Source organism: Argiope bruennichi, chromosome 1 (assembly GCF_947563725.1).
Source record: "Argiope bruennichi chromosome 1, qqArgBrue1.1, whole genome shotgun sequence".
NCBI lineage: Eukaryota > Metazoa > Arthropoda > Arachnida > Araneae > Araneidae > Argiope > Argiope bruennichi.
Window position 1 is genome coordinate 43,091,724 of NC_079151.1, and position 17,250 is coordinate 43,108,973.

The window sequence follows — 17,250 nt, forward strand, 5'->3', positions numbered from 1 at the left end:
TTTTATAAAAACATAATATAATAATTTATATACTGAAAAATATTTAAAAAATGGATTTGCCATTATGCTATAAATTAAAAAATAAAGGCTTAAATGTCTCATAAAAAAATTCTCTACATTATGAATCCGAATACTGAAAGAATGGAATAAAATTGCAAAGTACACTCGAATCACAGATCACTGTTTTCATCTTTAGTTAGAACTTGACTAAAATGTCTAAAGTATTTCAGAAAAACATAAAACCTTAACAATATTTTTATGGCTAATCAATTAAAACAAACTATTACAACATCATATTGAAAAATGACCTAAATTCAAAATATAATAAATATTCAATACAATAATCTAGTGTAATTAACCTTTTTGGTGATCATCTGATAAGAAATCTTTTGGATTTTAATTTTCTATTCGATGTTTTTAAATGTTTAATTACATTCACTTCAAGTCTTTTAAAACATAAAGAAGCAATTTTTTTTCTTAAAGGTTTATTTACTTCTTATGAACTAAAATCAATTCGTTAACTAGAATTTGAAGACGATACACCCCTATTAAAAATTCCCAAATATTAAAACTAATAATAATAATCACATACATAAAAATAAGACTTTATAAGATATCTTACCATATATTTTTTATATGATATATATATATATATATATATATATATATATAAACTAAAAATAGAATTCTAAAGGGTTTTTGAAATGCACGCACCTTATAACGGAAAAGGAATCATTACAAGTCATGGATTAGAACTTTCCCTTCGGATTATAGGCAGGGGGAAAAATTAAAGTTAAACATTAAATAAGAGATTCAGATTCTTTGGATTAAACCTACATTATTAAGTATGCTGTGAAAATATTTTTTAAATGTTTATTTCGAAATGATCAAAAAGTTACATCAAAAAATCTATCATTGTGTGTTGTCTTTTATAATTTTTTCATTGGAAATTTTATTACAGTTCTCAAGTGATAAATCCAATTTACTCTGCACTGGATAAAAACAATTTTCTTACTAGACAAAAGGATTATCAAACTATTGAGGTATATTGGGATGGATGAAGTCAGTATTATGTACCTTTGTACTGCATTCAAATTGGAAAAGGCCATGAACTGTCTAGACATATTCATTCGATTTTACATATTGTTTAAATATTGAACTCTATAAGAGTGAAAGACTTTTGAATAATGTTAATCTAATCGTTAGATTATTCATTAAACCATTTGAAAGCGAGAAACGTTGCTAAAATTGGCGTAAAAGTATCAAAGAACTTTAGTTAGTTTATTGAATCATTGAGTTTGTCATTCACCGAATATTAGATTTTATGATTTATACTGGATATAATTATAAAAAAAAGCTTTTTATGTAAAAAATGATTTTATTATTTTAAACCATTCTACAACAATTCCGAAAATACAGAATCCGTAGTTTCATTTATTTTCTTTGAAAATAACTTTAAAATTCCCGGAAATTATCGGAAAGAGCGATAATTCATAATATGTATCAGATTTGATCAAAATGAGAGAAGTTTATGTTATTTAAATTTTAGAGTGCCAAGAATATTTTATTAAGTTTGAGTTTTTGTTTCTGGAGATTATTTTGATTTAATAATTTCATTGGAGGTATATTTACGGAGAGAAAAAAAAGTATAAAATAGGTTCATTTACATGATTTAAAACTTTCCTCCCGATGGAAAAAAAAAATGTCTTAACACACATGGTTTAGAAATGTGTTACTGGGTAAATTCCGTTAGTTTACTAGTTGAATTCTAGTTATTTTTAGTTAAAAAAATGTATTTACAGTCTGACGCAACTTAACAATTTCAGATAGGAATTATGCATTGTCGATTAAAAAATAAAAATTAAAAATATCATTAGCATAATTTAATTCATCAATTGACTAATTAACTAATTAAATGTATAAATATTAATTAAAAATCATTCATTATAATTTTTTATTCAGATCTCTTTGCAATATAAGTTCAAACAAGTTCATCTCCAGTCCTAAATAAAGACAATCATTTATAAGAGAAAATATTCAACTATTTATTTATTCTGTAGGTCTAGAAAGAGTGGAAGTATAAATCGCAAAATATACTGGCAGTTAATACGGGTTACAATATAATATTGCCCAAAAATTTATATTAGAAATTTCAGATTAAAAAAATGCTGATAAAATTCCAAAATATTTTGTTAAATATCTCTAGCTAAACGGAATATCCTCTCTAATCATTAACTAATACCAAACCGTCAGAATAAAACATAAACTTACTGTTTTAGAAAGGATTTAAATCACGTCAAGAATAATAGACAATTATCTTTACTAATTTTTCATGCAACCTATTGGTCCTATTAATCATATTTAATAAAATATTATTCAAATGTAAGTGAAAACACTTACCTTTGAAAAAAAAATCTTTCAGTTTTATAACTAGCCGAGTTCTGAAAATTTAATTTCATTAAATTCAGTCAATCAACTACGGCATTTCTAAGAGTCGCTTATGTATTGGTTGATCTCCCTCGACGAACCCAATTAAATGTTCGAACATGGGTAAAATACTGATTTATTATTCAATCAAATTAGGCCTAATAAGAGGAGACCATAATTTGTTTTAAATGTTAGTATATTAAGAATAATTTATTAAATATGCCTAATAAGATCAAAATATTGTAAAAAAAGTTGCGATACGTTAATTTTCAGCTGAACATTTATTGACTTAACGGTTATGAAGAATAAATTATTTAAAATTCTTTTGATTGCTGAAAATATTTGCCTATTTTTAACAGTTTAAAAATTGACTACTTGGCTCTGAGTAGATGAGTTCCAATGAGATGAAAGATCAATGAAAATAATAACATTAAATATACCACAAGGAAATTATAAATATCATCTTTTGAAAAATGTTAAAATACTAACATACTCTAAGCAAAAAATTTTTATATCGAAAACTTACATTAATAATTACAAATAAATTAGAAATAAATTACCTAATTATAATTAGAAATAAAGCAATAAAATGTTAAAAAACAATTTGAAGAAAATCGCTTTTTGAAAAGTGTATTAGAATTTCTTGAATCATGTTTGAGCAAAAACTTTCGATAGCAAACTTTTCTATACTCAGACATAAATTATAATTAGAAATAAAACAATAAAATGAGAATGAACAATTGAAGAAAAAGTCACTTTTTGAAATGTGTATTAGAAATTCTCCAACCGTGATTGAGTTTTAACTAGTTCCATTATTCAAAATTGGACACATTTTGCTTGAAGTATTCCTACTACAGTCTTACTGGAATGATTTTGGGATTGCAATTTCACTAAATAAGGAATTTTGATGAGAATGCTTTGGATACCGTTGAGTTTAATGTTCTACATTAAATAAGCAATTTTACTAAATAACGAATGTTAATGTCGCTTACTTCATATACAGTTAAATTTAATGCCTTACATTAAGTATGACATCCTTTCATAACACTTTGAACGAATAAATTGCTTCTGTTTCGAAGCCGCATCCATATATTATTCGCAACGAAAGCGGACCAAAACACGGCAATAATTTTGGATAATTGCATTTACTGGAAATTGTACAAGAACATATAATTATATTCTCCTGCCAAAAACTCGATTAGAAATTGCCGTGGTTGCGCATTGGATGTCGCTATAGACTTGCTTCTTTCAAATAAAGCATTAATTATTTCATTTTCTTTTCTTTCTTGAGGCGTGAACATGATTTAATGCTTTTAACGCGGTGGCAAATGGAGTAGATTTTGGATGGAATCCAAAATTATCGCCAATGAAACAATATCTGATTTATAATGAATTTCCGAAAATGGTCCTTGTTTCTAAGCCCAAGAATTTATTTGTAAAATATGCTGTGGAGAAAAATATATTTTTAATATTCACTTATTTTTTTTGAAAAATATTTAATTAATCATGAAATAATTAAAAATAATTTTTGTGTTCGGCATGCACAATAAAATCTTAGGCACCAGAAATGAATTTATATTTTAATTCTCAAAATCATTTACAAAATTGTATACATTATTTCATAGGTAGGCCAGTGTATTTTATACTATATGAAGAGCAATTATAAGACAAACATTTTAGCTTTACAATGCGCTATGCAATGATTTTTTTAAAAATTCAGCAATTTGGAAAGAAAACTTGATTTCTATCTAAGTTAATATTTTGAAATCTCTTTCAATTCTAAGCGAAAAATAATGAAATGTATTTTGAAGCAACAATAGATAATGGCTATTGAAATCACATAATCCACAATTTATTTCTAAATACATCTTTCACATGATTTGTATTGCTACAAATAAATAAAAATCTATAATAAAATACTTTTAAAAGAACTAATGCATGCGCACTACTGATATTTTCTATAGATGAACATTTTCACATAATGTTGCTAGTAAATACTTCAAGGCTAGCATTAGTCAATAAACATTTTTGTAATTTCAAATTTCAAAAAAAAAAATCAAGCGAAGAAAGGTTTTTATTTATTTAAATACGGAAATACTGATCATGTTAAAAAAAATAATCAAAATGAGGGGTTAAAAATCACGTTTCAATCTCTAATTTCAAAGCAATTGCAACTAACGAAAAACATTTCTTATAATAGTTGTTCTTCTAAATGAGAAGCTAAAAAAATTATCCAAAATTGTCCAAAAATTATATCCTTTTTCCTCTTAGATACATTATATATTTAAAAATGTTAGTTAATAACTTCTTTATACTCAACTACATTTTTCTGGGAATAATTAAACGTTTTCTTAAAAATTTAGACTACAAAAGATACTTTTTTAAAATTTCTGAATTATGAAAGAGATGTGTGATATTTAAAGGTGGTATATATGACAAAATCCCCATTCATTTCTTTCACATATATAATTTTTCCAAACGAAAAGCATCTTGTGATTTTAGATATTTTTGAAACATCATTTTTAAGTCTAAAAAATTAGCTAATTTTTATAACAAAATTATTAACAGATTTCTTGTCTCCTGTTTCCCCATTTATGCCGTTTAGTGTAAAGTAATATATTTGCAGAATTTTAAATTTCAATTTTTTTCTTTAATATTAACAGTAATTTATTTCACATGTTCTTATTTTATCAATATCTATAGTGATTTGTATCGCATAGTAATTATTCCGATTACTTTTCGTTTAGATGAATACTGGTTCTTTTTTGCATTCTTAAATAAGAACTTTTCGGAAAGCATTTTATGATTCTGAATATCACAACTACTATTTTCTTTCATTTGACATAATGGAGAATTTAAAGCTGTTATTAAAAAAATTATAATATATTTAAAGGCAATATATGTTTTTTTTTAGTTTATATGATTTGAATTAATTTTTTATATTCAAAATCTATAGATGAAAGAATTTCTACATTTAATTTAAATTCCCTTCTTGCCCTTTCAGTAAATCATCCGTCTATTTTAAATTAATTTATGTTTGAAATTTTTATTTAGATTTTTTAATAGGTGTACCGATCTATAATTATTAATTTCTTCTCCTGATGTCACTGTTGTTCATAGTCTCAACGATTACACCAATTTGTTTTTTTTATGACAGTACCTCAAAACGAGTTTATGTACAACCGATTTCGAGTTAGCGTAATATTGTGTTTAGGTGGTAAACAGGAATACAATCCATCGGTATTCTGTGAAAGTTTTCGGTGCTAATGACCTCACTCAATTATCGGGAGTGTGAGTTGGCTTTAAAGACGTCAAATATTTGTGAAAATTTAAGCTAACTATGCCCTAACACAAGACGTCAGTGCACACTTGTTGAGACAATTCCAAAAGTGATAATTCCCCACTTATGCATACATTGGGATTAGAAGTGTTTGGTGAACTATGAACTTCTACAATCATTGAAGTAAATAATACCTCTCGCTACCGTTGATAACTGATCGATTTCAGTCGTGTATTGATTGTAAAGTGTCAAGATTGGATTGCAAAATATGAAAAATTATTTTGAAGCAATACATCCACGCAAGACAATCACAAGCATACTACATCACTCGAAGAAAAACTTCAAAGACACCATTTCTGCACATGGCTAGAAATTTGAGCCCCATCCTCTATACTTATCAGACGTGACCTCTGCGAATCTCCACTTATTTTCACCGATATTCCCTGAATTTTCCCAGTAAAACTTCAACAATTACGAAAAAGTAAAAACAAAAATGGTTGCTGATTGGATCACCTCAAACAATGAATGATTATTCTATGACGATATTCACTATTTGAAGGACAGATTAAAACAAATGCATAAGTACAGATGACATGTACATTGAATGATGAAGCATTTATTACCTTTCTCCCAAGATACATTGCTCACTTAAACAAACATCAAGAACCATTAATCATAATTTAAAAAGAGTATGATTCGATGAGTGAAAGCATCGAAAAGAACAACTCTAGTACAACAAACATGCCCTTTTGTGACAAATGGATATCATATATCAAATAGAAATCATATATCGTCATTTCTCAGCATATATAAAGTATTATGACGTTAAAGCTTGCTCCTCTGAATGCAATTAAACTGGATTTTACTTCATTAAAATATAATAATATGTATAATTTCTCCATCCAAAAACGCATTTTGTTCTGTTTAATGAATGTCAGAATTTATCATGTATGATAGTATTTTACATGGATGTAACCTTGCAGAGGTTGTTTTTATTTAGTTTTCTGGAGAATATTAATAACATTTACATTTATCTTCATTTTTAAAATGTGTATCACACTTTTTTTATTGTTTTTATGTTCATTAGTTTCTTGTTCAATATTTCCTTTACATATTCGTAATTTTTAAGCGAAAATTTCATCTTGTTTCTTATTCAATAATAATATCCGCATTCTGCATATATAATTATTTAATTGTCTCCTTCTAAAATGAAATATAAACTTGATTATTCTTATAACCGAAAATCTGAAAAAGAATACCTAAACTGCTAGTTTATTGTGCTCTATTTCGATGATTTGTTGACTTAATAGAAAATTTTGATAAAATATTTACAGAACAATGTTTATGAAAAATTTATTTTATCGTGTCCCAGACAGCTTCCCAACAGGTACGCCGAGAGCTTGCGCCACTATTCTCAGCCAACGAGTAATTCAATACGCAGTAATTCACCGACGTGTACTTGAAAACTGTCGAAACGTAATTTAATTCGTGCAGATTCCTTGGGTAATCGCGAACGAAGCACAGTTTCGAAAATTTAATATCGCTCTAATCAGCGTAACCGTTCGTTCACGTGACGATGCATGAGAGCAAGCGGAACATCGACCACCTCAGCCTGCTTCTTGATGCAAGGACGCTTAAGAGCTGCAGAATTCTATTTGCCGCCTACCTGTGACTGTGACTGTAATTATAAAATGGATCAGTAAATCAGTTTTGTCGTTTCTCAATGAATGCTAAATCACGGGATTTCAATCAGGCTTATGAATCGCAAAATGTTAAATTACAGAGACTTAGGCAGGAAATCTTTCATCTTCTGCAAAAAAGCAGATTTATTCACAGCATGACTGTGTTTAAGAAATGCATGTAATATAGTAACAATATATTATTATCTAAATTTCGGAAGCATGGTTGAAGAATTTGGTGTAAAATATGTGGTTCTTAAAATTTTTGAAAAAACAGACATTTTAGATAAAGACCAAGAATGTATTCTTATAACAAGACATTCTTTTCAAAATTGACTTTAAATAATGAATTTTAATCAAAAAAATTCATTAAAAAACGAATTAGAATAGTTAATGTATTTAATGATTTACCATTGCGATTGAAACTTTATACAATACTTACAATATTTTTACTACATCATTATGTAGGAAGTTTTTAGAAATTGAGAAACATTGATTTTCTTTTTACCTAAAAAATATCATCTCTAGTTTGAAATGTAAATAAAATGTATGGATATCGAAAGTTAATAGCAGCATAGTGTTCATTCTCAGATTTCGGAAATCTCCGCGCATTTGCGCATGCTTGAGAAGGCGTTTATTTCATCAAAAAGGGGTGACAGGAAGGAGGAAAAGGAGCTGTTTATATTTAATAATACTATGAAGTGAAATATTTGCGAAATTCAGAAGCATAATAACAGTTCATTTTTCTGTATATTAACCCTTAAAAAAATTCAAACGTCAAAAAACACTAGTCTCGGAATCCTCAAACGAACAACACTGAAATCGAAATGAGATGTTCTGCATTCTCCAAGCCTACTCGATAAATGTGTAATAATTTTAGAATTCATTTTAAGAATATTGTTGGGTAAATATGAAATTTAGTGCTTTTTAATGAAACAAATGATTATAAATTTTGTTCGTGCTTGCGAAATTGCTTCCTTTATATCAATCACGTAAATTTGAAAATATTAGAGATATGTATAATTTTGAATCAATAAAGGATTACATTTACTTTTCTGCTTAAATATGTTCAATCGATATATCTTCTACAACTTCCTTATTCATCAGAGAGAGTGTTACATTGTATTTACTTTAAATTGTGCATATTATAATACATTACATTTTTTTAATGATTTATTTTTTCTAATATAAAATTGACAGATTATTCAGACATTGTTGATTTCAAGAAATTTCCTTTTATTTTGTAGTGTGAATGTTTATATTGTTCACAAGACGACGAGCCATTCCTCAAAACTATTGATGTAGCATACGGTTTTGCTCATATTCTTAACTTTTACATCCTTTTTTTCTAATACTCTCCTCTCTTTTACTCTTCTAGTATGTAGTTAAAAAAATAGAGGTGGTTATTCATGACATGATTGGATTAAATATTCTACGTTAATATTATGTTGTAAAATTTAAAATGCAAATTATTGTTTTTAATATTATTTACTTCTCAAATCATGATTTATCTCTTTCACTACTAACCAGGTCCAACCGGCCATGCAAGTTCTATACTGGCTTGGCAGTTTCTGTTTCAAATAAGGGGTGCAGGATGTAAAGGGATAACACCCGTAATGATAACTCGTTTTACATCTTACATCTCTTGTTTGAAACGAAGACTGTTCAACAAGATAGAATTTATAGCAGTAAAAAAGTTAATGAATTTTATTTTCTCACACTTTTCTCCACTGAACTCTTAAAATGAGTACGTACTTCAACAAAAGTTATTTTAAATAAATACTATATTTTTACTGTATAAATCAGAAATCTATGAGAAATAAGTATTCGTAAAAGAAGATGCCATGAGGTAATTCTGAAATATTTTCGTGAAATGCATTATTGCATTTGCGAGTCTATAAATCTGCATGTATATTTTATTTTATTATTTCTATAAATAATATAACTGTGAAATTGCTACATTTTCACAATTTTAGTGAATTTCAAAAGTGTCATTTAGCTAGATGGCTTCGATATTGAACCAGTGCTGTAATAGGTAAAGATTTGATCTCTTAAAATAGTCACTGGAATAAAAGATTCTAAAATAAGATTAAACGGAATGTTATTTGAAGTACAATAGCCTGAAAAAGTTTGACAGTCGCATTTATTCAGAGGTCATTATTTTGAGAAAATCACAAGGTGATGTGCACAAATTGATGCACATCATAGATCACCACATTTGTGCACAAGATGATGTGCACAAATTGTGGTATTCTATTCCGTTAATTTGTAATGGAAATATGTACAGAAAATTTGAATTACTAAAGAAATTTTATTTTTTATATATTGACATTATTTAAAAAAAATAACTAAATCGATATTAACTAATTGGAAATATCATTGCTTATTCATAAAAATTGAATTAAATGTTTTATTTATTTTTTTCTGTTATCCCATTTTTTACCTGTCTAATAATTTCGATATTTCTTATATGCATTTTCCATTCCATACTCTTTTTAGTTTCCCAGTACCACAATCTACTAGTATTTAATTATCAGATCTTGGTGATGTTCATAATGCGAACAGAGAAATAAATTATTCTAAGTTTATCAAAGATTTTTGTATAAAAAAATGTTTTTGAAGAATTATTCGTTATTAAAGAACATTTTATATACTTAAAATTAATTAACTTTTGCTTTAATCCATTTTAATTATTTTTAAAAATCTGTCACATTTATTAAGCTTTTTATGCTTCTGTTATTAAAAAGTTTTTTTTTAATTATTTTCTCAAAATGCTTTCTATCTCTATGTTAATAAAAGCAACATAGAAATTGGATGCAATTTAGAAAGAACTTATACTCCTATGCAATACATTAAAACTTATACTCCTATCTTTTTTTCATCAAATTTGGATTTTTATGACATGTTTCAAGTTAGAAATTCACATTCTTTCAAAATAGATGAGAAAAGTAAACAAAGGATTCTTTTTCTTTTAAAGTTTCTTCCTAAATTGAAACAAAACTTATTTTTATCATCGCTAGTAACTTTTAGTTTGCGTAGGATTTTAAAACATGAATCAAGTTTAATCATGGAAACAACAATTAGAACAAATTAGAAAACATTTCCGAAAATGGTCTCTGAGCAAAAATATTTCTTACATTTCTTATTCCCCACCCACACCGTTTTATCTATATATTCTTTCCTTGCAGAGAGTTTTTATAAATAAGGAAAATGTTTAAATTTAGAGACATGCTTATATTTCAAAGTTTTAAATTTACTCCTGAATACAATGACGAAAATTATTATAATTCGATATAAGTTCTTTTAAAAGAAAAATTATTTCATTTATTGCGAAATGAATAAGCATTTGTTTTAGTATAAAAAATAAAAAAAAAACATATTAATTAAAATTATTTATAAATTAATTAGAAATTATTTTTAAAGAAAAATTGTGATGTACTTGCCCAGGACTGAACTCAGGCCTCGGGAATTCGTAGTTCTCGTGAATTGCCGACAGTGGTCTACAGATATTCGACAGCGATGATATATTATTTGTATATAATCTATACTGAAAGTTTCTGGAAATTGGCTGGCTTTTAATATTTTAGTGAATAAATATCCAAAAGGCATACTACCATTATACTAAATCTCATCCCGAAGTCAATTTTCCAACTCGTACCCTCCCCTTGTAATATTCTAAATAAATAAAAGACTAAATTTAAAAAAAACGGGAAGATTTTTTCCATACAAAAATAACAAAACCATTTGTTAATATTTCGATTTACATTGTTAAATCCTTTAATTTTTTTGAAAACATCATTAGGATCTGATTGAATTTTAAAACAGAAATGCATCATATCACTAGATAATTGTGGTGTTTCACAAATTTTTCTGATTAAGAAATAAATTTACATATAATGATTAAATGTAATGTTCCGTAACTTCTGCTGACATCCATAACTACTTAAATTATATGATTATCAAAACAATTTATTTGTTTAAATGGATAAATTTATTTATATTGCAATATTTTGAATTTATAGTAAGAATAATAAATATAAAATGCTAAGATTGAATTGCTGGAAGCAAGATATCGAAGTACTAAAATTATCAAATATAACATCTTTTTATAATTAAATGTACCTCTTTCAGAAATTCGTACAAGGATTTCAAATATTTTTATAATTCGTCTCCTTAAACGTGTTTCATTGCTTATTTAAAATTGCAGCTTGTAATTTTAATAACTGAGTTTCTGCCGTATCAACCTGAAAGCTGTAAATTGAATTTTCCTCATTTTTCTTGATTATATATATATATATATATATATATATATACAATCTAGTCAAGCATTTGTAAAAAGTTGCTTTTTTGGGAAATTAACATATTTTGAAGAACTTAATATGTTTTAGGAAATTTATCATTTCATAATTAAAGTATAAAATGAGAAATTCATATTCGCAAATCAACCCATATGCAGTAAAAATATTCATGCATAAGCTTTATAATGTGTCAAATCGCTTAAGGAAAACTATTACCTAAACTTAAATTTAAATATAAAAATAGAAACTTTTTTAAGTATTCAAATTATTATAATTAATTTTCATTTACTAACCATAAAAACAGATTAAGCAAAAATGTAGTGTTACTCTAATACTCTATCTGCCCCGTCATCTCACAATTATTTTTTATCAAATTTATTAACTAACTATTACTTCTTTTTTAAAATTAACAATTACCTCTTTGTAAAATTAAAATATAAAATTGGAAACTTTTTAAAGAGTTCAGTTTTTTTTAGATGCTTTTCATTTACTAACCAAAAAAATATATATATTAATCAAAAATGTAATTTTCTTATAAAAAAATAAAAGAAAAAATAGAATAATTTTTGACTCCATCTCAGCCGTCAATGTCAATTCTTTTTATCTAATTTATTCATCTAAAGAAAATTTCCATAGTGAAAACTTCAATTACAATAAAAAAAATTATTATTATGACATTTCAGTTTAAAGCATGTGTCTTATCATCTTATATATTATGTTAGTTTTAACATATTTCAACCTATTATTTTTCAGTAGTTTCTAATGTTATGATTTCAAATTCTTTTATTTATACTGGTATCCATCTAAGTAATCATAATTTTAAGATTTATTATCTTCTGTAGTTTCAACTTACATAATTTGACTTTTTTAATGATATTCACGGAACATTCTGCCAAAAGATTGCTACAAGACTTTGAATATCCTTTTATTCTTTCTATTTTCTGCTCTAGAATAGGAATAAAAAAAAATTTTAGATGAATTATGATAATAATTAAATTTTCTTTCAAAGAGAGATTTGCTAATGAATACATTTTTAATGGAATGAATTTGGTAATAACTATATTTTTAATAGAATAAAAAAGATTGAAGACGTTTCTGTGATTGAATTTTAGAATATTTTACCATTTTAAAGAAACTAACATATACTTTTTTTTTGCAATGAACTGAGCAATGTTTCATCATTACTTTTTGAATTTCGGAGAACTATTATCAGTTTAATTAATAATTGTAAGAATAAAATTAATACAGAGTTACTTATGGATATAATTTTAAATAGGACTAACATACCTAAATGAATGCATTTTATGAGCATCTTAAATTCAAACTGAAAAAAATAAATGACAAATCTTTTTGAATTAATTACATCAAACTTTATTTTCTAAGCGTCAAACTTTATTTTGTATTAATCCAGAATAACTTACTCATACGCTTCAAGCAGGTTCATTCTTCTAAAAGAATGCATTCGATAATAATTTTCAGTGCAAATTTAACAAATACGTAACAAATCTTTGCAAATTAATTACTTCAAGCATGAAGAAAAATACCATTAGTCTTATTTGCTTATAAGCAATCTATGTGTCAAATAAGAGAAAATTTGCTGCCAATTAATTAAGCCTTCATGTATGCAAATCACCTCCTTTCTACCTAGAAAAATGCATTTATTTATTAAAAAAAGACCTTCCTTATCAAGAAACTCATATTTTTGCAGTTTCTATTTATGACTGGCCTCGCTTTGGAACTGAAAAGACGTGGTTAATTAGTGCTTTCATTTAGAGCACTGCCTTCCTCCTTTTTGGTGCTTATTAGTGTTTCGGGAAAACACCGAGAACAATAGGTGATAAATCACCATACACGTTAATTGTAGTAATTGACATTTATTTATTCTTGTTAGTGATGGCAGCACCCTCATTATCGCCACTGACACTGAGATTAGAGAACCGGGGATTAGACAAGGAGCAGGGTTCTCGTTATACTTCGAGTCAATAATTTGTAGGTTAACTCGCTTATTATCAAATTCTGAAAGAGATGAATAAAAAATTGGGAACGAGTCATCAGGAAAATGAGATACTTATAGAAGATCTAATTAAAAACACTTGAAAATTATTTGTGTCCAAGTCAATTTTTTAAAAAGTTTTTAACTGGAAATAGTGTGCTAATTAACACATTTTTTTAACACTTGAATGGATTGGATAATAACAGCTTTCAAAATGAATAAATGAAACATCTCAAATACACTTGAATTCATTACATTTTTGTTTGTTTATAAAATCACTGAAACAACTACAGTTGAATAAAATTGTTTGCTAAAAGCCGTTTTTCTTATAAATGTACCTTTTTTCCTTTAAATGAAAAATAAAACTTTTTTTTTTCGAAATTCGAAACTATTCTTTCACGTTTATTTAAATACGATTAGAGTTATTTTACTCCACTTTTTCAATTGTCAGTAGTCATTCTTTGCATGATTAACGATAATTTTTTCCCCAATTTTTAAGAATTTTGATGCTGTTAAGTGCAATTTCAGTTTTTCATTAGAAAAGATTTTTGTTAAATTTCAGAAATGCTTTTTATGGTCTGAAAAAGTGTTAAGTAGATTCAAATTTGCTATTTAATGCATATTTAGTTTGAAGAAATAATTGCATTTCAATAGAAACGTTTGTTGTTTTAAAATTTTAATTTTCGTAGTTATTATATTTTATTCGAAACATTTCGCTGCAAATTTAATCAAAGGAAAAAAAAATGTTCTTTACACACTTGAAATGTAGCAACTGGATCTAATAAACTTTTTGTACTTCAATCTAGAATTATTTTAAATAGTATAGATTTATTCATGGTACAAATACATTTAGCATTCGCAGAAAATTTTGTCATTGCATAAAAAAATTATAAAAATAATTTAATAACAGAAAAGTATAATTTACTTTAAAAATTTTAAATATTGCATTCACTTTTCTTTTCCAACTTTTAAACTATTTCACTATTTAAAATTATTATACTTGATCTTATTTTCTAAGTAATCAAAAACTAATTTAAACATAAACCATTAAAAATTGATAATTAAAATTAAAAATGAATTTCATCTCTCTCTCTCTCTCTTTTTTTATTAAAATTCTGAAGCAGGACATCCAAAATGCTCGCTGAAGATACATATGATATTGAATATTGTTTTTCTCCTGAAGTCTAGGCGCAGGAAACAGCCTTTTACCTACAAATGCATGATGAAATTCTACATAAAATGCATTCCATTTCCAAACGCAAAGAATATTTCTGTTTTCCACAGCCATTCTTCATTGAAATTCATTTTCCAGAGCCCTTATTTCCAGAGAAGAATACTGAAACATAATATATTTTCCGGTTACGCTTTTTTCTAATGTCTTTTTAAGCATTCAAAGAAATTCAAATAAAGAGACATATGGCTGGTGAGGGAGATTTCCGTTGACCATCTAGATTTGTCTTCTCTGAATTGCGAAGTGAATTTAAGGAACTGTGATTTATTATTTCTCGATTTTGTAGAGAACATCTCTAGAATTATTTTTCGCTCGCGTTTATTCATGCGCATGGTTTATCAGCATATCCCTGACAGAAATGCAGCAGAAACTTAGTCGAAACTACAACATGGAAGTGAATAAATGACGTATATTCTTCTACTGCCTTATTTACATAAAAGTAAGATAAATTTGTAGCATTATTCTAAAATGCAACTTCATTCCCTACGATATCTCTATTCTATATTTGTTACAATTATATGCAAACCACTTTTAGGAAAATTGGCATATTTATGAAACGTTCTTAAAAATATTAAATTGAGTTACAAAATAGTGATTTCCACATTAAAATTGACTTAACATTTTAATGGTCTAAAGGTTTTTTTCTGAAGTTAAAAATCCAGTGTCATTGAATAAACGCTAGTATCTGATATCATTTTTTAATTCAAAACTCTTTTTATCATCTATTGAGTCTAAAAAATACTATAATATCTAAAAGCACAGTTTTCATGGATTTGTTGACCATGTTTATTTATATTTTCTTTTTTATTTCCCAAATCATCATGAATCATTATTTTCCATTTAGAGAGCCATTATCCACTCGTTGCAGAAAATTGAACCAAACTTTACCTTGTGTTTCTCCTTGTCATGCAGTAATCGTGTTTCTTATTAACTGTTTGATCTTTTTCTTAAAAAAAATATCAGTTTCCTTGGTACTTCTTTAAATACTGCATTCGTTTTTTTTAAGTATTTCATAAATTCAATTTTATTAGAGCAATTATAAGTATTTGCAAGAACTAGATATCTTCAATCAATAATAACCATGATATATATGAAATGGGCACTTCTTTTTAAAGATCTGCTAAAATGTTTTTAGAAAAATGCTATTTACTAATTTATATCATTAACTGGTCATAGAATGAACTCTTTATTTTAAAAGCATACTTAAACATTAAGAAAAAAGAAATAGGTTTCAAACAGAAAATTTAATCGATCCCAAAATTTGGTTTAACCATTAACACATTGATAATCGCTTTGATTTGCATATGGAAATTGATATTCGAATCATCCAAAAGGATTTTCTAACAAAATTGTTCTTTATTTTTTCAATCTTATCGACTCTAAATCATTGTTCTTTCAAATCTTAAGATTTGAAAATTGCTTTTTTAATGGTATCAATTTTATTTCCGTACAAATTTTGTTGTTCCATTTTTTTTAAAAAAAATCAACACTCTGTGTGAATAAGCTAATCTCCAAAAGCGGCTAATTTTGTAAGATCATACCATTAAACATTGTTTAATTTCCAACAGTTTAAAAGTAGAATGCTCTTTATCTTCATTAGAATGCTTTCTACAAATTTATGAACTTTCTATGTTCTTTTTCTTTCTGTCTCTGCTGCACCTTTACCTGGCAAGGGTCCATTTATAAGATTATGTACTAACTGCTCGGTTATATTTAAATAGATCTACAAATCGTGTTTAAAAAAATCTAATTGTGTTTCTAGAGTCTCATGTTTTAATTAGGAATTTATCATCTAATGAATGTTTAAAATTGCAAAATCTGTTATGGAAGGAGCATTTCCTTCAAACAAAAATATTTCTTAGTTTTACTTATCGGTTAATTGGTAGATTCAGAATAGCCTATATTCATATTTTGCACTTAATTTAGGTTATTTTGAAATTTTTTCGCATTGCAATATTTTAGTAGCTAATATCAATAGTTTTTTTTTTGTGTGTGTGTGAGAGAGAGTGTGTGTGATCTTTAATGTATTGATTAGATTTTTTTCTATCAACAGCTGATCTAGAGCCTGAGTTTGTTCAGAGCATTCCAAACGTCACTGCAGTTCTTGGAGGCGAGGCTGAGCTACCGTGTACGGTGGAAAATTTAGGATCCTATAGGGTAAATACAAGTTTGAACTTGGAATTTTGCTCCTAATAATTAAATAAAGATGAACAAATTATTCTTCAATAACTGTTTTAAGACAATTTTATTAATTTTTGATTTAATCAGAAATTAAGTAGAAAAAATAACAAGAAAAACAATTGAATATCCCTGATTAAATATCATCTTGTCAATAATTTATT

At 26.5% G+C, this 17,250-nt stretch overlaps 1 protein-coding gene across 2 annotated transcripts in view; it reads left to right on the forward strand.

Moving 5' to 3' along the window:
- Window positions 1-17,250, forward strand: part of LOC129965271 (lachesin-like) — a 389,830-nt gene that overhangs the window by 314,182 nt on the left and 58,398 nt on the right. For both annotated transcript variants that reach the window (XM_056079171.1, XM_056079231.1), the window contains exon 2: window positions 16,962-17,065. In XM_056079171.1, coding sequence (XP_055935146.1) covers window positions 16,962-17,065 — 104 coding nt within the window. The remainder of the gene's footprint in view (window positions 1-16,961; window positions 17,066-17,250) is intronic.